At 41.3% G+C, this 25,319-nt stretch overlaps 1 protein-coding gene across 1 annotated transcript in view; it reads right to left on the bottom strand.

The window, feature by feature from the left end:
• Positions 1–21,419, bottom strand: part of LOC111961546 (leucine-rich repeat transmembrane neuronal protein 4-like) — a 64,253-nt gene extending 42,834 nt beyond the window's left edge. The window contains exon 1 of the mRNA XM_023983904.2: positions 20,919–21,419. Within this exon, the coding sequence (XP_023839672.1) occupies positions 20,919–20,922 (4 nt within the window). The 5' untranslated portion in view covers positions 20,923–21,419. The remainder of the gene's footprint in view (positions 1–20,918) is intronic.
• Between the last annotated feature and the right edge of the window lie 3,900 nt (positions 21,420–25,319).

Below are 25,319 nucleotides of genomic sequence, written 5' to 3'. Positions count from 1 at the left end.
GTATTTGTCAAATGGCAGTCAAGCATCGATCATCATGTCACCAGAAAAAGACCCTTGATATTTGTTTGAATGTACAGTTGAAGTCGGAAGTTTACATACACTTAGGTTGGAGTCATTAAAACCAATTTTTCAACCACCTCAAAAATTTCTTGTTAACAAACTATAGTTTGGGCAAGTTGGTTAGGACATCTACTTTGTGCATGACACAAGTAATTTTTCCAACAATTGTTTACGGACAGATTATTTCACTTATAATTCACTGTATCACAATTCCAGTGGGTCAGAAGTTTACATCCACTAAATTGACTGTGCCCTTAAACAGCTTGGAAAATTCCAGAAAATTATATCATGGCTTTAGAAGCTTCGGATAGGCTAATTGACATCATTTGAGTCAATTGGAGGTGTACCTGTGGATGTATTTCAAGGCCTACCTTCAAACTCAGTGCCTCTTTGCTTGACATAATGGGAAAATCAAAAGAAATCAGCCATGACCTCAGAAAAAAAATTGTAGACCTCCACAAGTCTGGTTCATCCTTGGGCGCAATTTCCAAACACCTGAAGGTACCACGTTCATCTGTACAAACAATAGTACGCAAGTATAAACACCATGGTACCACGCAGTCGTCATACCACTCAGGAAAGAGACGCGTTCCGTCTCCTAGAGATGAACATACCTTGGTGTGAAAAGTGTAAATCAATCCCAGAACAACAGCGAAAGACCTTGTGAAGATGCTGGAGGAAACGGGTACAAAAGTATCTATATCCACAGTAAAACGAGTCCTATATCAACATAACCTGAAAGGCCGCTCAGCAAGGAAGAAGCCACTGCTCCAAAACCGCCATAAAAAAGCCAGACTACGGTTTGCAACTGCACATGGGGACAAAGATCGTACTTTTGGAGAAATGTCCTCTGGGCTGATGAACCGTGAAGCACGGGGTTGGCAGCATTATGTTGTGGGGGTGCTTTGCTGCAGGAGGGGCTGGTGCACTTCACAAAATAGATGGCATCATGAGGGAGGAAAATTATGTGGATATATTGAAGCAACATCTCAAGACATCAGTCAGGAAGTTAAAGCTTGGTCGCAAATGGGTCTTCCAAATAGACAATGACCCCAAGCATACTTCCTAAGTTGTGGCAAAATGGCTTAAGGACAACAAAGTCAAGGTATTGGAGTGGCCATCACAAAGCCCTGACCTCAATCCTATAGAAACTGTGTGGGCAGAAAAAGCGTGTGGGAACAAGGAGGCATACAAACTGACCTAAGACAGGGAATTGTTACTAGGATTAAATGTCAGGAATTCTGAAAAACTGAGTTTAAATGTATTTGGCTAAGGTGTATGTAAACTTCCGACTTCAACTGTAGCATCAATCTCATCACCATGCACATTCACCACCTTGTGAATTTCATCATAACTTATTTCATCTGTGACTCCAAGTTTCTTCAATATGATGGTTATTATAGCAATATTTACGCATGGAGGCATTTCCACCGCAATTTCTCGCATAATTAATCTTACAGACACAAAAATATCCCACCATGTCAAACAAACAAATTATCTGTCAGCATTTGTAAAATTGTACCAAAACTTACTGTTTCCATCATACTGTAGCGGTCGAGATTTTCTTTTATGCAGTACTCACATAAGAACTGTTGATGGAAACGTGGTTATAGTAAGTCGTTTTTCCCTTAATAAAGTAGCTATCAACAAAGTTAGTGCTAGTAAGAAAAGACAAGGGAGTATAGTTCAAAAAGGCAATTGTGGGTTTTTTTCTTAATGAAATTAAATGGCTCGTTGCGAACTGTGTGAAGACCATTTCTTCCTGACAAAGACTAATTAATTTTCCAGAATTGTACATAATTATGACATAACATTTAAGGTTGTGCAATGTAACAGCAATATTTAGACTTAGGGATGCCACCCGTTAGATAAAATATGGAACGGTTCCGTATTTCACTGAAAGAATACACTTTATGTATTCGAAATGATAGTTTCCGGGTTTGACCATATTAATGACCTAAGGCTCGTATTTCTGTGTGTTATTATATTATAATTAAGTCTATGATTTGATAGAGCAGTCTGACTGAGCGGTGGTAGGCAGCAGCATGCTCGTTATCTTGGCCAGGTCGCAGTTGCAAATGAGAACTTGTTCTCAACTAGCCTACCTGGTTAAATAAAGGTGAAATAAAAAAAATAAAAAATAAAAAATGCTCGTAAGCATTCATTCAAACAGCACTTTCCTGCATTTGCCGGCAGCTCTTCGCTGTGCTTCAAGCATGTGCTTCAAGCAAGTGTATGACTTCAAGCCTATCAACTCCCGAGATTAGGCTGGCAATACTATAGTGCCTATAAGAACAGCCAATAATCAAAGGTATATGAAATACAAATGGTATAGAGAGAAATAGTTCTATAATTCCTATAATAACTACAACCTAAAACTTCTTACCTGGGAATATTGAAGACTCGTGTTAAAAGGAACCACCAGCTTTCATATGTTCTCATGTTCTGAGCAAGGAACTTAAACGTTAGCTTTTTTACATGGCAAATATTGCACTTTTACCTTCTTCTCCAACACTTTGTTTTTGCATTATTTAAATCAAATTGAACATGTTTCATTATTTATTTCAGACTAAATTGATTTTATTGATGTATTATATTAAGTTAAAATAAAAGTGCTCATTCAGTATTGTTGTAATTGTCATTATTACAAATATATATATAAAAATCGACCCATTAATCGGTATCGGCTTTTTTCGGTCCTCCAATAATCGGTATCGGCGTTGAAAAATCATAATCTGTCGACCTCTACAACAGTGGTCTGAGTAATGTACAGAATGGCATCTCTGAACGCACAACTCGCTGGTACTTGTCACGGATGGGCTATTGCAGCAGACAACCACACTGGGTTCCACTCCCATCAGCTAAAAACAAGAAGAAGAGGCTCCAGTGGGCACGCGATCACCAACACTGGACAATTGAGGAGTGGAAAAACATCGCCAGGTCTGACGAATCCCAGTTCCTGTTGTGTCATGCTGATGGCAGAGTCAGGATTTGGCATAAGCAGCATGAGTCCATGGCCCAATCCTGTCTGGTGTCAATGGTACAGGCTGCTGGTGGTGGTGTCATGGTGTGGGGAATGTTTCCCTTGATACCAATTGAGCAATGTTTCCATGCCCTGAATAATTCAGGCTGTTCTGGAAGCAAAGGGGGCTCTGACCAGGTACTAGATGGTACTAATACCTAATAAACTGGCAACAGAGTTTATATACACTTTACAAAAATATAAATTCAATATGCAACAATTGCAAGATTTCACTGAGTTACAGTTCATATAAGGAAATCAGTCAATTGAAATAAATTCATTAGCTCCTAATCTATGAATTTCACATGACTGGGAATGGTCACATATACCTAAAAGAAAAGGTAGGGGCGCGGATCAGAAAACCAGTCAGTATCTGCTGTGGCCACCATTAGCCTCATGCAGAGGGACACATCTCTTTCACATAGAGTTGATCAGGCTGTTGATTGTGGCCTGTGGAATGTTGTCCCACTCTTCTTCAATGGCTGTGCGAAGTTGCTGGATATGGGCGGGAACTGGAACACGCTGTCGTACACTTTGATCCAGAGCATCCCAAACATGCTCAATGGGTGATGTCTGGTGAGTATGCAGGCCATGGAAGAACTGGGTCATTTTCAGCTTCCAGGAATTATGTACAGTCGTGAATGACACAAATATAAATTTTCACAAAGTCTGCTGCCTCAGTTTGTATGATGGCAATTTGCATATACTCCAGAATGTTATGAAGAGTGATCAGATGAATTGCAATTAATTTCAAAGTCCGTCTTTGCCATGCAAATTAACTGAATCCCCAAAAAACATTTTCACTGCATTTCAGCCCTGCCACAAAAGGACCAGCTGACATCATGTCAGTGATTCTTTCGTTAACACAGGTGTGAGTGTTGACGAGGACAAGGCTGGAGATCCCTCTGTCATGTTGATTGAGTTCGAATAACAGACTGGAAGCTTCAAAAGGAGGGTGGTGCTTGGAATCATTGTTCTTTCTCTGTCAACCATGGTTACCTGCAAGGAAACATGTGCCGTCATCATTGCTTTGCACAAAAAGGGCTTCACAGGCAAGGACATTGCTGCCAGTAAGATTGCACCTGAGTCAACCATTTATTGGATCATCAAGAACTTCAAGGAGAGCGGTTCAATTCTTGTGAAGAAGGCTTCAGGGCGCCCAAGAAAGTCCAGCAAGCGCCAGGACCATCTCCTAAAGTTGATTCAGCTGCGGAATCGGGGCACTCACTGTGCGTGCATCTGCACGTACAGTAAGGCGAAGACTTTGGAGGATGGCCTGGTGTCAATAAGAGCAGCAAAGAAGCCCCTTCTCTCCAGGAAAAACATCAGGGACAGACTGATATTCTGCAAAAGGTACAGGGATTGGACTGCTGAGGACTGGGGTAAAGTCATTTTCTCTGATGAATCCCCTTTCCGATTGTTTGGGGCATCCGGAAAAAAGCTTGTCCGGAGAAGACAAGGTGAGCGCTACCATCAGTCCTGTGTCATGCCAACAGTAAAGCATCCTGAGATCATTCATGTGTGGGGTTGCTTCTCAGCCAAGGGAGTGGGCTCACTCACAATTTTGCCTAAGAACACAGCAATGAATAAAGAATGGTACCAACACATCCTCTGAGAGCAACTTCTCCCAACCATCCAGGAACAGTTTGGTGACGAACAATGACTTTTCCAGCATGATGGAGCACCTTGCCATAAGGCAAGAGTGATAACTAAGTGGCTCGGGGAACAAAACATCGATATTTTGGGTCCATGGCCAGGAAACTCCCCAGACCTTAATCCCATTGAGAACTTGTGGTCAATCCTCAAGAGGCGGGTGGACAAACAAAAACCCACAAATTCTGACAAACTCCAAGCATTGATTATGCAATAATGGTTTGCCATCAGTCAGGATATGGCCCAGAAGTTAATTGACAGCATGCCAGGGCGGATTGCAGAGGTCTTGAAAAAGAAGGGTCAACTTCATGAAACTTCATCAACTTCATGAAATTGTCAATAAAAGCCTTTGACACTTATGAAATGCTTGTAATTATACTTCAGTATTCCATAGTAACATCTGACAAAAATATCTAAAGACACTGAAGCAGCAAACGTTGTGGAAATTAATATTTGTGTCATTCTCAAAACTTTTGGCCACGACTGTACATATCCTTGCGGCATGGGGCTGTGCATTATCATGCTGAAACATGAGGTGATGGTGGCGGATGAATGGCACAACAACGGGCCTGAGTATCTCGTCATGGTATTTCTGTTCATTCAAATTGCCCTCGGTAAAATACAATTGTGTTTGTTATCTGTGGCTTATGCCTGCCCATACCATAACCCCACTGCCACCATGTTGCACTCTGTTCACAACGTTGATATCAGCAAACCGCTCGCCCACACAACGCCATACACGCTGTCTGTCTGTTGAACCTGGGATTCATCCATGAGGATCACACTTCTCCAGCGTGCCAGTGACCATCGAAGTTGAGCATTTGCCCACTGAAGTCGGTCACAACGCCGAACTGCAGTCAAGTCAAGACCCTAGTGAGGATGAGCTTCCCTGAGAAGGTTTCTGATAGTTTGTGCAGAAAGTCTTTGGTTGTGCAAACCCACAGTTTTATCCGGGTGGCTGGTCTCAGACGATGCCGCAGTTGAAGGAGCCAGATCTGAAGGTCCTGGGCTGGCATGGGTACTCGAGGTCTGCGGTTGTGAGGCCGGTTGGACGTACTGACAAATTCTCTAAAATGACGTTGGAGGCGGCTTATGGTAGAGAAATTAACATTAAATGATCTGGCAACAGCTCTGTTGGACATTCACACAGTTAGCATGACACTTGCTTTTTGTTCATATGGAACATTTCTGGGATTTTTTATGTCAGCTCATGAAAATAGAACCAGCACTTTACATGTTGCATTTCTATTTTTGTTCAGTGTATACATACTTTAGAAATACATTTTCGGAATGGAAAAACTTTTAGTGTAAACTTAAACGACAAAAGAACCTAAATATTTTTTTAAAAGATATCATCTTTGAGAAATAACAATCACTAAAATAAAAGCTAGACAGTTAGAGATAATTACAAATTTAGCAGTATGTTATTACGTTTGAGCAAAATAACACAGCATTCGCTATGGCAAAAGGGATAGAATCGCAGGAAATTAGCTTGAATTAAACTGCAACATTTTCTCTCAGCTCGATGGCAAAATGTGTAGAATTGCAGGAAATTCGTTTTAAAATGTCAAAAATGTATCTCAGATCCATGGAGAAATGTAGAACATTTCTGAAAATTGGCATTAAAAAAAATAACATTGTCTACAATAAAAATTTAAAAAACATTGTCTACACCGCCAAAATGGGGATCTCAAAAATTCTCTCTCAAATTCTGCCTCGCCGACGGGCTGACCGTGCCCATTGCCACACCCACTAACTAATCCCTTTTTGATCTAGAAAAAAACTCTGGTCTTGTTTTATCTTTTGTTTTATCTATCATCTCACAGTCCTTTGGTTCTGGATTTCAGTTGCCATTCATCCATGTAAACATTTTTAAACTCTGACAAACAAGTATTAAGGTTGTGACAAATGTAAAAAAATGTCTTACCATTTCAATACCATCATAAAATGATGTGAATTCACAATTCAGATATAGTCCTGCGTATGACCGCTAGGGGGCGATGCAGTTCAAATCAACCACAGTCCAGGCTACCTACCAGACGGCACTCACCTTACTGCTGTACCCGACCTACTCAGCAACAATATAATTAATGCCGTTTTAGGTTCTCTGTTGTGTTCCTCTCCTCCATGTTCTCACTTGTCAGTACATGGGACTTTAGTCCCACTTCTCATCAATGTGATGGCTTGTTGCGGTGATGTATGACGGCGTGTTTATAGACGTCCAACCATCTGTTGTTAATGCCACGTATGGTGTTTGAGAGCTCGCGTTTTGTACTTGCAGAGCAATCATTGTACAATTTCTCCATCCAGGCCATCACGTTTTTTTTACATGGCATCTTGCAGTCTATATACCATTAGGGTATTGAAGCTGACATCCTCTACCATTGACAATGGCTGCATATCAACTGCAATCAGCACTGTGATTTTCTCACTCCGTCCCTTATCACACTGCTGCCAGCAACGATTTGGGTCTCACGTTGCCTCCCTTTCAACATTGCACCTGTAGCCTGCTGCCACACTAGCTCAATTCCTACTCATTTCATCACGTTCTCATTTAACTTCTCAAAGTATTGCCATAGAGGATTTTACTGCTGTGCCTTCCCTGTCTTACTCTCTGCCATTTTTCCAACTGTTAATGATGATGAATAATTGATCATTTGAAAGATTCATTACTCCTCCTACTTAGGCCTATAGTATTTTTGCATTAGGTATTTGTAAACAACGTTTTGCCTTTATGATGATTAAGACCCGTTAGTGGCAGTTTTGTGATAACTGCACTGTGATTTAAATTCTGTGAGAAAAAAAATCTGGATTTTTTGTAAACATTAACGATCCCAAATCCATGTAAAAGTTTAAACGTCACACTCATAACAAGTATGGTCAGAAAATGATCAGCATCCATTTTGAGGCTGTAATTGATCAGTGACCCATTTGAGCCCAGAATTACCCTGATATTCTGAGGCTGGCTTTCAAAGATGAGTTACCAAAATTAAACCCATTACAGGAGAGAATTCCCATAAGTCTCTGGCTCATAGTTGTATAAAAAACACCTCTGAGAGAAAATCATCCAGCCTGCAATACTTCTTCCAGTTTATGAAATTATGATTCAAACTGTGTTGGAAATTACTGTGTGTAAATTAAGCTCTGATGTCCTCAAACTGATACAGTATGCAAAGCCAGTGCCCCCACCTTTATTAAGAGTACACCGACAGAGCTGGCCAAGCATCCATTGCAATTTACAGACTCATCACTTTTACCTAAATGGTAATCCCACTGGAACAGTTAGCACATCCCTCAATGAGCCTACAGAGAACCCTCTCTTCCATGAAATAACTTACAGATGATTTGGTGGCTTGCATTAGCACACGTGCCTCTCAATAAAGGCCTATGCTATAAGGGGGAAATCAATAGAGACACTTCTGGACATATTTCAACCACGAGAGAAATTCTCCAGGTGTAACATATTATCTGGGGTCGCACCAGTCTCTCGTGCTTCGGGCTCATTGATGACTTTTCAAGACGGCTACGCTAATTAGCACACATCGGCTCAACATAGATCTCCGAACGGAAGCGGAGCGATAACACCCAGTGGAAGTGTCTTTATTGTGCTCCCTCGGGGCTTTTAAAGAGCGCCAGGCAGAGAGACGTGGCCATTACTGGTCATTAAACATGGCGTACTGTTCAGACGTAATCTGATTTCCCCCCCCCACATAGATCTGACATAATATAGGGCCTGCCAGGAGTCCCCCTTCCCAATGTGGTGCCAATACTCTCTAGAAACCACTTAAACAGAGATGAATCAACAAGCCTGTGAGATAGAGTAAACAAAGTGTTATGCCATTGCCTGCCTCTCTAGGCATACCAAGGGGAATTAAGAAAGAACATGAGAGGTGCAATGACAAAGGACTACAATTACTTACAGACACACACAAGCACACACGCACACACACAGGAGCACACAAACTTATTTTATATTCATTACAATGCTTAGCTAACATTAGCATTACATAAAATACCCCCAGCCAAAGGTTTTATCTGGTACCCTCTCTATCCAATGTTGTAATGCTACACTTATAGACTAAAGTTACTTTTCAATCTGATTTCAGAATGAACAAATTGAGCATGTGCCTCCCAATGCTCTAATTCTGCTACAAACATCATTGAGAGGAAAATACCATAAAATGATGAACACTGACAGCTCAACTTATTCTAATGTCATTTTCAACAACAACGTTCTACTTCAAGGCCGTTGCATAATGGTAGTATATTCCACAGAACCTTCTTTACACGGTCGAAGGCATGAAACAAGGTTCTGGTGTAAGCATAGCCACCACCTCAGGGTTGCACTGCAGATAAAAATCTATCCAAATTCCTCCCGCTTCTCTCTGTTGCTAAAATACATTGATGGCATCGAGCTCCTCCAAGGTTAGTTCATTTAAAAGCAACTCATTTAAAATCGTCTAAGAGGCTGGCCCTTTCATAAGACTGGGTTGGATTCTGGCAGCCATGGCAGAGTCAGCTGTCGTCTTCCTTGGCGGAGCGACAAGTTGATATTTCATTTGAATGCACAGTGCTCTTGTGGTGGGCTGACGCAAAGGCTATTACCCAGAGTGCCCATGTGAGCAGAGTGGCCAGCCCCGGGAGAGCTGCACCGTGGAGCACTTCAGAGAACCAAAAAATATGACATATAGCCTAAGCCCTCAGCATAGAGCATGGGTCAGGTACGGTATGGTATGGAATGTGCAAAATACATTGGGCCCTCCCTATTCAATCACTCTCAGTAATGGGTTTCCTTAATAAGTAGAAATCCATAAGGACATTGCACTACTAGCAATGGGGAAAGAAAATGTAATCTCAAGATAACATGGCTCAAGATGTTTTATTCTAATGTGTCTTTGAAATTAAGAAGAAGATACTCAAATTGTATGTCTGAGCTCATTAAAACACTTCAACGTCAGTGAATAGAACATCTTTGTTATTCTACCCTGAGCTGCTGCCTACATGGAAACATGCTCTCCTCTATAGTAGGTCATTACTAGAGGTGGGGTTACCAAGGGACATGGGAGTTAGGGGCTTCAAAGACAAACAAAATGGAGGAATTAACCTCTCCTTGTAAAGGTAAAACACCAAGATCAAACACATCATTTATAGTACATTTTGCCAACTCAACAAGTGGATTAGGAATAGATGCAAGAGAATCCATAGTCTACACGTATTCTTTCAACATTGATAGTGTCTCCTTAGACACAGGAGCAGAGAGCTTATAGTACATTGCATTTGGAAAGTATTCAGACCCCTTAACTTTCCCACATTTTGTTATGTTACAGCCTTATTCTAAAACGTATTAAATAAAACATTTTCTTCAGAAATCTACACACAGGTTTTACTTTTTTTTAAATTATGAATGTGCAAAAAATATGAAAGAGCTCATTTACATAAATATTCAGACCCTTTGCTATGAGACTTGAAATTGAGCTCAGGCGCATCCTGTTTCCATTGATCATCCTTGAGATGTTTCTATAACTTGATTGGAGTCCACCTGTGGTAAGTTCAATTGTTTGGACATGATCCAGGAAAGGCACACACCTGTCTATATAAGGTCCCACAGTTGACAGTGCATGTCAGAGCAAAAACCAAGCCATGAGGTCAAAGGAATTGTCCTTAGAGCTCCGAGACAGGATTGTGTCGAGGCACAGATCTGGGGAAGGGTACCAAAAAATGTCTGCAACATTGAAGGATCACAAGAACAAAGTGGCCTCCCTCCATCATTCTTAAATGGAAGAAGTTTGGAAACACCAAAACTCTTCCTAGAGCTGGACGCCCGGCCAAACTGAGCAATCTGTGGAGAAGGGCCTTGGTCAGGGAGGTGACCAAGAACCTGATGGTCACTCTGACAGAGCTCTAGAGTTCCTCTATGGAGATGGGAGAAACTTCCAGAAGGACAAACAGCTCTGCATCACTACACCAATCATGCCTTTATGGTAGAGTGGCCAGACAGAAGCCACTCAGTAAAAGGTACATGACAGCCAGCTTGGAGTTTGCCAAAAGACTCTCAGACTCTCAGCGGCAGGGACTGGGAGACTAGTCAGATCGAGGCAAAGATGAACAGAGCAAAGTACAGAAAGATCTTTGATGAACACCTGCTAGAATAAGGCTGTAACTCAGGACCTCAGACTGGGGCGAAGGTTCCCCTTCCAACAGGACAATGACCCTAAGCAAACAGCCAAGACAACGCAGGAGTGGCTTCAGAAATGGATTCTCAATGTCCTTGAGTGGCCCAGCCAGAGCCCAGACTTGAAGATGATCGAACATCTCTGGAGAGACCTGAAAATAGCTGTGCAGCAACGCTCCCCATCCAGCCTGACAGAGCTTGAGAGGATCTGCAGAGAAGAATGGGAGAAACTCCCCAAATACAGGTGTGCCAAGCTTGTCGCGTCATACCCAAGAAGACTTGATGCTGTAATCGCTGCCAATGGTGCTTCAACAAAGTATTGAGTAAAGGGTCTGAATACTTATGTAAATGTAATACCTCTGTTGTTGTTTTTTTAATTAGTAAAAATGTCTACAAACCTGTTTTTGCTTTGTAATTATTGGGTATTGTGTGTAGATTGATGATGGGAAAAAACTATTTAATACATTTTAGAATAAGGCTGTACCGTAACAAAATGTGGAAAAAGTCAAGGTGCCTGAATACTTTCCGAAGGCACTGTATGTATTAGTGCTGAGCCAAGCTCTGGCTTAGTAGCACTATACGTGATATACTGCAATATTGAGTGTGTTCACTCAGATTTAAGACACATACAATTAAAAAGACTTTCAAGCCATAGAAGTTCGTGACATATTACCGATGCAGGACTGCCATCATGCAACACAGATTAATTGGTCACACTGAAATTGCAATATTGAAATGAAGTACCCCTTACACACTTAAAACCCATTATTTTACACACATTTATTTAGAAATGGGAGAGAGCTGTAAAGTTCACAGTGGAAGCAGGGAGCAGTATAAAATCGACTGATTTATGATAAAAGCTTATTTTATAGGTAGAGCTAGCAGAAGTGTAGCAGCAAAGGCAGTGGAAGTGGAGGCAGAGGTAGAGGAGATAAAGCTATAGCACAGCAACAGCTGTAGATGTACAATATAGGAGCTGGTTACTGGTGGCAACAGGATACTGCTGCTAATCATTATCAGAGAGACAGTAATTGTGAGAGAAATTCATCCTGGATTACAGTACATAAATTAGAGCCTTAAATGAAATGAGGACAAACATCCTTAACCTCAATTACTCTGTGTTCATCTCTATGGCTGGAATGAGGCAGATTTGGTACGTCTCTGATGCAGAACTGAGGGAGAGAGGCCAACGCACACACATCCCTGGGATCAGAGTGGGAGGCTGGGGAATGGATTAACAAAGCATATTAAATTATTTTAGAAAAAAATATATCAGGGAAGGCTCAAGAGAAGAGCAAGAGCTGTCTTATGTGCTCTCTTCAAGAACATTTTGGGGGGGAGAATAGTTAGCATTTTACTTTGTCTTTTCCCATGTCTCAACTGTGCAGATTAGTGTTTTCCAGTGCATATTATATAACGGTATAGTTTTGGATCTATTTTTCTAAACGAATTATTTTAAATAAGGAAAGCAATATTTTCCAGTATTTCATACCGAGTAGATAACTCAAGCGTTAAGAGATAATGTCAAGATTAAACTGCACAATTATGGGCATTAAGTGCTGATTAGCTAACATAATCTTCCGATTAAAGGATTGTAGATAATTCTAGGATTTCATCGCTTATTATCGATGAACAGACTTGCAGTTGAGCCAACAACTTTTTTAAAGTTCCAGTTTCAAGTTTTATTAGTCGTGTATACGAATCAGAGCAGGTGGTCAGTCCAGTTCAAGTGTTCTGCTGTCTGATGGCTATTCAAATAGAAACTGTCTCTAAGCCTGTTGATATCAGACCTTACCGTGATCTGGGGTCAGGATCTGGGGACCCATGCCAAATCTTTTCAGTCTCCTGAGGGGGAAAATGTGTTGTCGTGCCCTCTTCATGACTGTCTTGGTGTGTTTGGACCATTTATAGTTTGTTGGTGATGTGGACACCAAGGAACTTTCAACTCTGGACCCGCTCCACAACAGCCCTGTGCGATGTGAATGGGCGCGTGTTCGGCCCTCCTTTTCCTGTAGTCCATGATCAGCTACTTTGTCTTGATCAGGTTGAGGGAGAGGTTGTTGTCCTGGCACCACACTGTCAGGTCTCTGATCACCTCCCTATAGGCTGTCTCATAGTTTTCGATGATCAGGCCTACCACTGTTGTGTCATCAGCAAACTTAATGATGGTGTTGGAGTCGTGCTTGGCCACGCAGTGGTGGGTGAACACGGAGTACAGGAGGGGACTAAGCACGCACCCTTGAGGGCCACCAGTGTTGAGGATCAGCGTGGAAAATGTGTTGTTGACTACCCTTACCATCTGGGGGCAGCCCGTCAGGAAGCGAAGCCCAGGATCCAGTTGCAGACAGAGGTGTTTAGTCCCAGGGTCCTTAGCTTAGTGATGAGCTTTTAAGGCACTATGGTGTTGAACGCTGAGCTGTAGTCAATTAACAGCATTCTCCCATCGGTGTTCCTTTTGACCAGGTGGGAAAGGGCAGTGCGGAGTGCGATTGAGATTGCATCATCTGTGCAACTGTTGGGACAGTATGCAAATTTGAGTGGGTCATTTAGGCAGGTTACCTTCACTTTCTTGGGAAAAGGGACTTTGGTGGTCTGCTTGAAACATGTAGATATTACAGACTCGGTCAGGGAGAGGTTGAAGACACTTGCCAGTTGGTCCGCGCATGCTCTGAGTACACGTCCTGGTAATCGATCTGGCTCCATGGCGTTGTGAATGTTCACCTGGTTAAAGGTCTTGCTCATATTGGTTACGGAGAGCGTGATCACATAGTCATCTGGAACAGCTGGTCATCTCATGCATGCTTCAGTGTTGCTTGCCTTGGCAGAGCTCTAGAGTTCCTCTGTGGAGATGGGAGAACCTTCCAGAGGAACAAACAGCTCTGCAGCACTCCACCAATCAGGCCTTTAGGGTAGTGGCCAGACAGAAGCCACTCCTTAGTAAAAGGCACAACAGCCAGCTTGGAGTTTGCCAAAAGGCAGCTAAAGACTCTCAGACCATGAGAAACAAGATTCTCTGGTCTGATGAAACCAAGATTGAACTCTTTGGCCTGAATGTCAAGCATCATATCTGGAGGAAACGTGGCACCATCCCTATGGAGAAGCATGATGGTGGAAGCATCATGCTGTGGGGATGTTTTTCAGCGGCAGGGACTGGGAGACTAGTCAGGATTGAGGCAAAGATGAACAGAGCAAAGTACAGAGAGATCCTTGATAAAAACCTGCTCCAGAGCGCTCAGGACCTCAGACTGGGGTGAAGGTTCACCTTCCAACAGGACAACGACCCTAAGCACACAACCAAGACAACGCAGTAGTGGCTTCGGGACAAGTCTCTGAATGTCCTTGAGTGGCCCAGTCAGAGCCCTGACTTGAACCCGATCGAACATCTCTGGAGAGAAAGGAAAATAGATGTGCAGCAACACTCCCCATCCAACCTGACAGAGCTTGAGAGGATCTGCAGAGAAGATTGGAAGAAAGTCCCCAAATACAGGTGTGCCAAGCTTGTAACGTCAGACTCAAGGCTCTAATCGCTGCCAAAGGTGCTTGAACAAAGTACAGAGTAAAGGGTCTGAATACTTATGTAAATTTCATATTTCCATTTATTTTTTATAAATTAGCAAAAAAATCTAAAAACCTGCTATTGCTTTGTCATTATGAGGTATTGTGTGTAGATTGATAAGAAAAAAATATATTTAATCAATTTTAGAATAAGGCTGTAACCTAACAAAATGTGGAAAAAGTCAAGGGGTCTGAAGACTTTGCGAAGGCACTGTATACCTGTTTGCTTTAAGTGTGTGGTATCTTTGTCACAGGAAACAAGCTGTAATAGCAGTGATAGGAGATTCAGCACCATTGAAATTATTGACAGAATTCTGATGTTCAGCACCACATTACACTGGACAGCGACTGTCTCTGGTGCAGCCTGTAAATAAGGCCTAACCACGGAAGTAACTCTGTTTGATATCAATGTGACTAACCAGGCTGTTTTTCAACCACGCTTTTGAAATGTAAATAATAAGCAATACATGTTTACATTTTAGTAGACACTCTTAGACAGAGCGACTTACAGGCGCAATTATGGTTAAGTGCCTTGCTCAAGGGCACATCGACAGATTTTTCACCTAGCCAGCTCGGGGATTCAAACCACTGATCTTTCAGTTACTGGCCCAACACTTTTAACCGCTAAGCTACCTGCCACCCTAAACCATTTAAACTAACCGAAAATAGTCCTCTCCATTGTTGCTTCGAAATCCCAACCAAAAAGTGTTACATATTTTCATAAAATAAAGTATCTTTACATATCTTTATCCAGGAGGAGATTAAGTAAGTAGCTACATTAAGCCAGATGTGATCCCAGGTCTCAATGAAGCTGAGAGCAGTTCTTGCATGTCTTGTTTTAGTAAACATGCAAGGCAAAGGGGATTTAGCATGGATCTACTCTGTCTTACAAGCGCTCATGTCTGGCCGATTAACAAGCACAATGAGAAAGCAACAAATAAATTAGCATGGCAGCCGACAGACACAGCCACAGACAATCCATTCTACATCAAAGAAAGCTGGTGATTAGACCATGTCATCTTATAGCCCCAATGATCTCTATCACCTATCTGTCATCATTTGTATCTAAAAGCCACCAATAAAATGCTAATTGTTCTTAAATGTTAATGTCCCACCCCACAAATTCTAAAGAGGCCCTTGAGAGGCAAAACCATGCCAGTGTCTGCATCTATGGATCTGTGCATTTCAAAGTCTGACATTAATTAGGTAAGGGATGGGATTTAAAGTGGAAGGTAGTACAACTGTTTTACTGTGTTCCATCACAGTTAAATGTGAAGGAAGGGGCATTATATACTCTCAATCGAAAAAGATTATTCATCTCAAGGGTAAAATAAAGGTTAAACAAAAACAACTGTAACTCATGAATTTATTTATCTCATTATGATTCAGGATCCTATATCTACACAGCGTTCAGACTTCATACAAAGCAAAGCAAGCACATTTATGAAAATTTTTCAGTGCTACTAGCTACAGTTGAAGTCGGAAGTTTACATACACATAGGTTGGAGTCATTGAAACTCGTTTTTTCAACCACTCCACAAATTTCTTATAAACAAACTATAGTTTTGGCAAGTCGGTTAGGACATCTACTTTGTTCATGACACAAGTCATTTTCACAACAATTGTTTACAGACAGATTATTTCACTTATAATTCACTGTATCACAATTCCAGTGGGTCAGAGGTTTACATACACTAAGTTGACTGTGTCTTTAAACAGCTTGGGAAATTCCAGAAAATTATGGCTTTAGAAGCTTCTGATAGGCTAATTGACATAATTTGAGTCAATTGGAGGTGTACCTGTGGATGTATTTCAAGGCCAACCTTCAAACTCGGTGCCTCTTTGCTTGACATCATGGAAAAATCAAAAGAAATCAGCCAAGACCCCATAAAAAAATTGTAGACCTCCACAAGTCTGGTTCCTTTTTGGGGGCCATTTCCAAACGCCTGAAGGTACCACATTCATCAGTACAAGCAATAGTACGCAAGAATAAACACCATGGGACCACGCAGCCGTCATACCGCTCAGGAAGGAGACGCGTTCTGTCTCCTAGAGATGAACGTACTTTGGTGTGAAAAGTGCAAATCAATCCCAGAACAACAGCAAAGGACCTTGTGAAAGAGCTGGAGGAAACAGGTACAAAAGTATCTATATCCAGAGTAAAACAAGTCCTATATCGACATAACCTGAAAGGCCGTTCAGCAAGGAAGAAGCCACTGCTCCAAAACTGCCATAAAAAAAGCCAAACTACGGTTTGCAACTGCACATGGGGACAAAGATCAACCGTGAAGCACGGGGGTGGCAGCATCATGTTGTGGGGGTGCTTTGCTGCAGGAGGGACTGGTGCACTTCACAAAATAGATGGCTTCATAAGGGAGGAAAACTATGTGGATATATTGAAGCAACATCTCAAGACATCAGTCAGGAAGTTAAAGCTTGGTCGCAAATGGGTCTTCCAAATGGWCAATGACCCCAAGCATACTTCCAAAGTTGTGGCAAAATGGCTTAAGGACAATGGAGCGGCCATCACAAAGCCCTGACCTCAATCCTATAGAAAATGTGTGGGCAGAACTGAAAAAGAGTGTGCGAGCAAGGAGGCCTACAAACCTGACTCAGTTACACCAGCTCTGTCAGGAGGAATGGGCCAAAATTCACCCAACTTATTGTGGGAAGCTTTTGGAAGGCTACCCGAAACGTTTGACCCAAGTTAAACAATTTAAATGCAATGCTCCCAAATACTAATTGAGTGTATGTAAACTTCTGACCCACTGGGAATGTGATGAAAGAAAAGCTGAAATACATCATTCTCTCCACTATTATTCTGACATTTCACATTCTTAAAATAAAGTGGTGATCCTAACTGACCTAAGACAGGGAATTTTTACTTGGATTAAATGTCAGGAATTGTGAAAAACTATGTTTAAATGTATTTGGCTAAGGTGTATGTAAACTTCCGACTTCAACTGTGTATAGAATCAATTAGTTGGATTATATGTTTGATTTCAGTCCGACTGTTCTTTCTACCAAAAAGCTCTGACACATGAGTTGAATCAAATGCCACCATTGTTAAAGAGCATTAAGTCCTTATTTCTAGGATAGCCCTAGCCTACAGTACTCTCATGTCGTTTTTCACAGTATACCAGTACCAAAACCTCATGATACAACATTTTAGGATACCTAGTACCATTTCATATGATACTACCACATTTTTGGTGGTATCATATGCCCCACCGATCTAAAGAAGCCGCTGGCGCCTGTTATAAAATGTTTATAAAGCCAGTTTTATCTACAAATTTAAGCAACAGCCACTAACTAGTCACTTGTACGCGCCGGTCCAATAATATCCACTTCACTTTCATACGCTTATCACGTGAGGCAGGTATAATCTGCCAGCCGCATTTCCTTCCATCCATCACTCACCTGCTTCTCTCCGTCCACTCTTCCTGCACATCTATTCCTTCATCAGTTTTTAAAATATAATTTAGGCGTGATGGCGAGGGGGGATGCAGACCATGATGAGTCTTCTGTTGTTACATATGTACTGTATATTCAATACATTGGAGCAGCATGCAGAGCGAGCAAAGTTGATACATTGTATACAGTGGTGGAAAAAGTACTCATTTTTCATACTTGAGTAAAAGTAAAGATAACTTAATAGAAAATTACTTAAGTAAAAGTGAAAGTCATCCAGTAAAATACTACTTGAGTAAAAGTCTAAAAGTAGTTGGTTTTAAATATACTTAAGTATCAAAAGTAAATGGAATTGCTAAAATGTACTTAAGTATGACAAGTAAAAGTAGAAACCCTTTCAAATTCCTTATATTAAGCAAACCAGACGGCACAATGTGATTGTTGTTTTTTATTGGTAGATAGCCAGGGGCACACTCCAACACTTAGACATCATTAACAAACGAAGCATTTGTGTTTAGTGAGTCCGCCAGATCAGAGGCAGTAGGGATGACCAGGGATGTTCTCTTGATTTGAATTGACCCATTTTCCTGTCAAAATGTAACAAGTACTTTTGGTTGTCATTGAAAATGTATGGAGTAAAAAATACATAATTTTCTTTAGGAATACAGTGAAGTAAAAGTTGCCAAAATATAAATAGTAAAGTACAGATATTCCAAAAAACGTTTTACTTAAAGTACTTTACACCACTGATTGTATATCATTTCCCTGGTATAATAACCAAGAGCACCAGCCAGTCAGATAGGCTTTGTAAGTTCGCTTTCACCCAGTAGTGCCAGAGAGGAAAAACCACTTCACGACAGTCATGCTTGCAGCTTTACATCAAAGAAAACAGCTTGTCTGTAGATCAAACGGTAAAAAGAATATGACTCATATTACCTGAGCTACCTTTTTTTCTTACTACGCGACTTCGTGCGCATTTGGTGTAATTTCACAAAACATGTAGAGGGCCGTTTTAAACTAATCCAGTTTGTTATTGTTTTGATAACAATGTTGTTCAGTCATGTTACCTAGCTAGCTAACAACCTAGTAACTTGACAGTAGGTCTAGGCAAATTTGATTGGCACAAGAAGAAAGGAAAAGGGTCTGCTACTCATGAGATATGTTTCAAAGGTAGGATTCACATAGGCCTAACTATATCAAAATTCTATCTCTTTCTGGTGCTTCTTACATTCTGTTTGGTGCCTAACGTATTTAAAGTTGGAAGCAGTGTGTATGTTTGTCGGAGAGAGAGAGTGGTATTTATGATGGCGACAGAGAGAGTGTGTGTGTTAGCTGAAGAGTAAAGGTTTCACGTGTGAATATCAGTGACAAAGCTTTTTTTGTGTAGCACATGTGCATAACATTTAGATAACGGGAACAAGTGTCATGGGACTGGGCGAAAAGGACACTAGGCCACTCTGAACCTCCAAAGGTGACAGAGGTGACAGGTATTGTTCTGCCCTTAATGTCAGATAACCGGAGCTTACATTTTGACGAACAGGTATCAGTAGGAATTAAATATCCCATCAGAGAAGCTAGCCATGGTATTGGTATGAATTCAGGGCCTTGAAGCCACTGTCTGACTCCGTCTCCATTGTTATCCATACTGAGGAGCTATACTCAACTTAGTGGCCAGTGATGTGGCCTGCAGCAGTTGAGAAATCTATATCTAGTCACTGATTAAAGGAGTCGATATGTGAAGCAGTAATTGGGTTTAACCTGCCGGGGTCCTGCCTCACTGCAGACTGGCAGGAATGGCTCATCAGCTAGGTCAACATTGGATGACTATAGGGGCAGAAGGCAAAAAACTATTCAATTTTCAGTTGAATTTAATGAGACCATACCGGCATCTCACCAGTGGAATCCTCATGCAGAGCAGGGGAGAGCAGAGCAACACATTGGTGTGATAAGCAAAACCTACAGTTTTCTAAAATGAGAATTTCTCAACAACTGTTCATAATGCACTAGTGCATAACCTATGCATAAGTAAATACATCATTAACGTAATCTATTAGCAACAGCCAATTATCTGTAAACAAGTGCATCACACCTATAGCCTTCCAATTAAAACCAGGAGAAACACATGCATATTTTAAAAGCAGTGGTATATAAGGTGCATATTATGTTGTCCATTATGCTACAAATGATGATAATGATATAGTCATCTCATACCACTCAGTGTGCTGTTACCCAGTGGCATAGCGCAGTTTGGTGAGGTGCCCCCACAAGGTCCAAACAAGCCCCCCCTAACTTCCTGCAATTCTACACATTTTTCCATGTGCCAAAGAGAACAATATTTTTTACATTCATGCTGGATGGACCTAGCAGCTGGGTCTTTTTGAATGATATCATTAGGTTATTTCCAGGATGCATGGCTTATTAGGGGCGTGGCTTTCAGTTCGATCTTATTGGCCACCCATGAGAGTAAATGTAATTCCTGTTAATCATAGTATGTTTGGATACTGCACATGTAAATTGTTCAGTTTTGTTGTTGTTGCATTTGCCATATTCCTAGAGAATATTATGATTATTTATTACATATTATAATAAGGTATGCTACCTTTAATGCATAATAAGGTATGCACCTTGTTGTATCCCAACAATGAGACTTACAAAGGGTTTTAGAGAACACAAACTTCTGTAAGCCTCATTGAAGATACAAAAATGTCAACGTCCAACCTTAACGTGTGATAACTATACAACAAACTGATGAACAGGAATTTCATTTACTCTCACGGGTGGCTAAAAATAACTATGTGAAAGCCACGCCCCTACTAAACTACACTGACAGTTTTCTGATCTGACCTGCTGTGTCATATCACTATAACCCAACATCAACAACCCAACCGTGCTCTTTTTAAAGAAAGCAACCCAACTAAGTGACCCAACGCCTGCAACCCAGTAGTTGGGTCAACCAAACAACCCACCATTTTTTTGTTGTAGTTGGATATTCATTTATCAAAATGAAAAGTAGTCTCGTTTAAAAATCAGACTGTATCCACTCACCCATATCTGCGTGCCTGGCTTTTCCCCAGTGTTCGAAGGCGTAATCCCCAGCACAGATCACCGCGCCGTTCTCCACCGTTCTCCAACACTTGGCTTCGTTCTATCCGTGGGCAATGCGCGCGTCGCCTCACTAGACAAACACGAAGACTGACTCACCTGCTCTCATGCTAAACAATTCATCCAAACGTTAATGGTTTAGATATCGCAAATTCAAGTTTACCCCCATGACTACATCCACGATTAGTTAACTTTTGTAGTTATATTCAGAATTGCGTTTAAATTACGCATGAATGTAGGCTATTTTTGACGTAAGGAAAAAATACCCCACGCACAAAACTCATATTTTTGTGCTATGATTTTATCCACAACAGCAATACACAAAATAAAGAAAACGCTAAAGGCAGGATGAAAAGTTAAATAAACTCTACATTTTGCTACAAAAAGAAAGACCCCCCTTTCAAGATGCCCTCATAGCTGTCTTGCCACAAACATCAAGAGGAAGCGTCGTATTCTGAGGGAGACCAGAGGAATCCGGGCTGTCATTACAGTGTGCAGTCTGATGCGAGCGTGCGCCCGTGATTGCGCGCGCGCCTGAGTGTGCGTGTGTATGTGCGTGTGCTTGTGTGTGTCAAGCAGAGCTGCAGCAGTGGAAACAACAGTTTAGTCTGCAGGTGGCTCTGTAAAATGACTGCCCTTCTGGTTTATGGGCTCAGATTGATGTTTAATACACCCCTTTTCTATCTACCTCGATCGTCTTCCCAAAACACTATTCTGCTAACCCTGTATCGCCTACGCACTCGATTCGGAAGGCAAATTCACGAATGTTGTGCTAACATTGAGGAATACGGAGGGCTACTGTACACAGGAAGGAACTTGATTTATAATGAGGGATACCGGTTGAAAATCGGACCTCTGAAATGAAAATGGTGGCCCTCCCTTCAATAAAATATATTTTTACCTGACCCTCCCTGAACACTTAAAAAAAAAAAGGGACCCTCCCCTATACCCAAAATAATAATTAAAACATAAAGTGGATAGCAGAGAACATGCCTACAGGTTACCCAGTCGTGTAAAGTACTTCAGTAAAAATACTTTAATGTATTACTTAATTCGTTTTTGGGGGTATATGTACTTTACCCAAAAGTACTCGTTACATTTTGACAGGAAAATGGTTCAATTCACACACTTATCAGAAGAACATCCCTGGTCATCCCTACTGCCTCTGATCTGGCGGACTCACTAAACACAAATGCTTTGTTTGTAAATGATGTCCGAGTGTGAAAGGATTTCAACTTTTACTTTTGATACTTAAGTACATTTTAGCAATTCCATTAACTTTTGATACTTAAGTATATTTAAAACCAAATACTTGTATACTTTTACTCAAGTAGTATTTTACTAGGTGACTTTCACTTTTACTTGATTCATTTTCTATTAAGGTATCTTAACTTTTACTCAAGTATGAAAATGGAGTACTTTTTCCACCACTGAGTTTACCCTCACTCCTAGGACAGACCAGGGCTGGGTTTACAAAAAAAATCGTGGCATTAAGATCATCTTAATTCCATTGACACTAAATGGACAGAAGATTATCTTAGTGCTACGATACTTTTGGGAAACCCATTTGAGAGCCTTAGATATGCAATTTTAGAAACTTTTCTTGTTTTTGTATGCATTACATTGCGAAAGTAGCCAGAAGGTTGTGGATTCACAGACCCCCGCGGACAAGGGTAGGGGTGAAAAGAAATCCAATATAATAAAAGCACTGCATGAATCTATCACCTTATTTTCAGTCCAGGAAAAAATAGCCTTTTATTAACTCATTTCATGGAATTTTATGTCAAGTTACATGACTGGAGACAAGCAGAATATTTTTTAATACCACAACAGAGCATTCAGCACTCTAGACTTTTTGATTTCTATACAGGCCATTGTTAAAAAAGAGGACACCGGTAGTCTAAGTTTGGAACAATGCTAAAGTTGTCTATCAACTCTAAAAATGTAGCGCAACAGAACCAGTTACAACTGAAGTATCTGATCATCTATGAATTCAAGAAAAAGCCAGTTGTTTAACACAGCAGCCGCATATCATCAGGTAGGCCTATATGCACTTGTAACTTTTTTCTTTTGGGAAACTATAATTTTCTAATTTATTCTGTTTTATTCAATGATATTTTTGTTAGAACATATATTTGTGTTGACTGTGGTTAGGGCATGGGAATATAAAAGCATCTGCTTCTCGAATTAGCCTACTTTCAGCACCCATGCGCTGTCCAGCTCTGCGTGTGCCAATTCATAGTAATATAAGTTATATAAATTACTAAAATATGGCTTATTGTAAGGTAAATAACTCTGATAAATAGCTTCATTATGGGCAACAAAACATATTGTTTTTATTCAAATCAATTATAGCAGTAGCAAGCTTACCTCCGGTCCTCCTCATTTTCCAGCTCTTCCTCTCAAACTGACAAGGACATCAGTAAGCCTAGTCCGCGTGCACAGATCAAGGTTTATGTTAGCTGGAAATTGCCGACGTATGCCCCCCCCCCCCAAAAGAAAAGCAGACAAAAATGACTGAGAAAGAAAATCTATTTGTAAAATAATGCTTTTTATTCATTGATGGAAATACCAGTCAATGTAAATAGTAAATACATTTGACCTTCATGCTTATCCGTCTATAGGTTCATTTGCATAATTTAGTGGAATTAAATGGGCCTGTGTGTATTTCCATTAGTCATCATGTACAGTGCATTCGGAAAGTAGTCAGACCCCTCATTCAATTAAAAAAAAAAATGTTTTTAAATGTATTACAAATAAAAACATAAGTACCTTATTTACACAAGTTTTCAAACCCTGCTATGACACTTGAAATTGAGCTCAGGTGCATCCTGTTTCCATTGATCATCCTTGAGATGTTTCTACAACTTGATTGGAGTGCACCTATGGTAAATGTAATTGATTGGACATGATTTGGAAAGGCACACACCTGTCTATATAAGCTCCCACAGTTATCAGTGCATGTCAGAGCAAAAACCAAGTCATGAGGTTGAAGGAATTGTCCATAGAGCGCCAAGATAGGATTGTGTCGTGGCACAGATCTGGGAAAGGGTACCGCAGCATTGAAGATCCCCAAGAACACAGTGGCCTCCATCATTCTTAAATGGAAGAAGTCTGGAACCACCCAGACTCTTCCACAAATCAAATCAAATCAAATTTTATTAGTCACATACACATGGTTAGCAGATGTTAATGCGAGTGTAGCGAAATGCTTGTGCTTCTAGTTCCGACAATGCAGTAATAACAACAAGTAATCTAACCTAACAATTCCACAACTACTACCTTATACACACAAGTGTAAAGGGATAAAGAATATGTACATAAAGATATATGAATGAGTGATGGTACAGGAAGAGGAGGTGAGTCTTGCGCCTCCCGTTGATCGGTCCTTCCGGTTCCTCGGCAGACCTCACTTACCTCTGGAGAGCCTTACGTAGGGGGTTGTGGCGGAGCAGTTGCGTACCAGGCGTGATACAGCCCGACAGGATGCTCTCGATTGTGATCTGTAGAAGTTTGTGAGTGCTTTTGGTGACAAGCCGAATTTCTTCAGCCTCCTGAGGTTGAAGAGGCGCTTGCTGGCGCCTTCTTCACAACGCTGTCTGTGTGGGTGGACCAATTCAGTTTGTCCGTAGATGTAGACACCGACGGAATTAAAACTTTCCACCTTCTCCACTACGCGACCCGTCGATGTGGATAGGGTGGTGCTCCCCTCTGCTGTTTCTGAAGTCACAATCATCTCCTTGTTTTGTTGACGTTGAGGTTATTTTCCTGACACCACACTCGAGGGCCTCACCTCCTCCTGTAGGCCATCTCGTCGTTGTTGGTATCAAGCTACCACTGTAGTGTTCATCCGCAAACTTGATGATTGAGTTGGAGGCGTGCATGTCCACGTCGTGGGTGAACAGGGAGTACAGGAGAGGGCAGAACGCACCCTTGTGGGGCCCCATGTTGGAGATCAGCGGGGTGGAGATTTGTTACCTACTCTCACCACCTGGGGGGCGGCCCGTCAGGAAGTCCAGGACCAGTTCAGCAGGGCGGGGTCGAGACCCAGGGTCTCGAGCTTGATGACGAGTTTGGAGGGTACTATGGTGTTAAATGCTGGCTCTGTAATCGATGAACAGCATTCTCACATAGGTATTCCTCTTGTCCAGATGGGTTAGGGCAGTGTGCAGTGTGGTTGCGATTGCGTGTTGTGACTATTGGTCGGTAAATTAGGAGTGGGTTCAGGGTGTCCGGTAGGGTGGAGGTGATATGGTCTTGACTAGTCTCTCAAAGATCTCCATGATGACGGAAGTGAGTGCTACGGGGCGGTAGTTCGTTTAGCTCAGTTACCTTATCTTTAAC

The sequence above is a fragment of the Salvelinus sp. IW2-2015 genome, linkage group LG4q.1:29 (genome assembly GCF_002910315.2).
Source record: "Salvelinus sp. IW2-2015 linkage group LG4q.1:29, ASM291031v2, whole genome shotgun sequence".
Lineage (NCBI taxonomy): Eukaryota > Metazoa > Chordata > Actinopteri > Salmoniformes > Salmonidae > Salvelinus > Salvelinus sp. IW2-2015.
The sequence above is the reverse complement of the archived record's forward strand: the minus strand, read 5'-3'. Positions and strand labels throughout refer to the sequence as shown.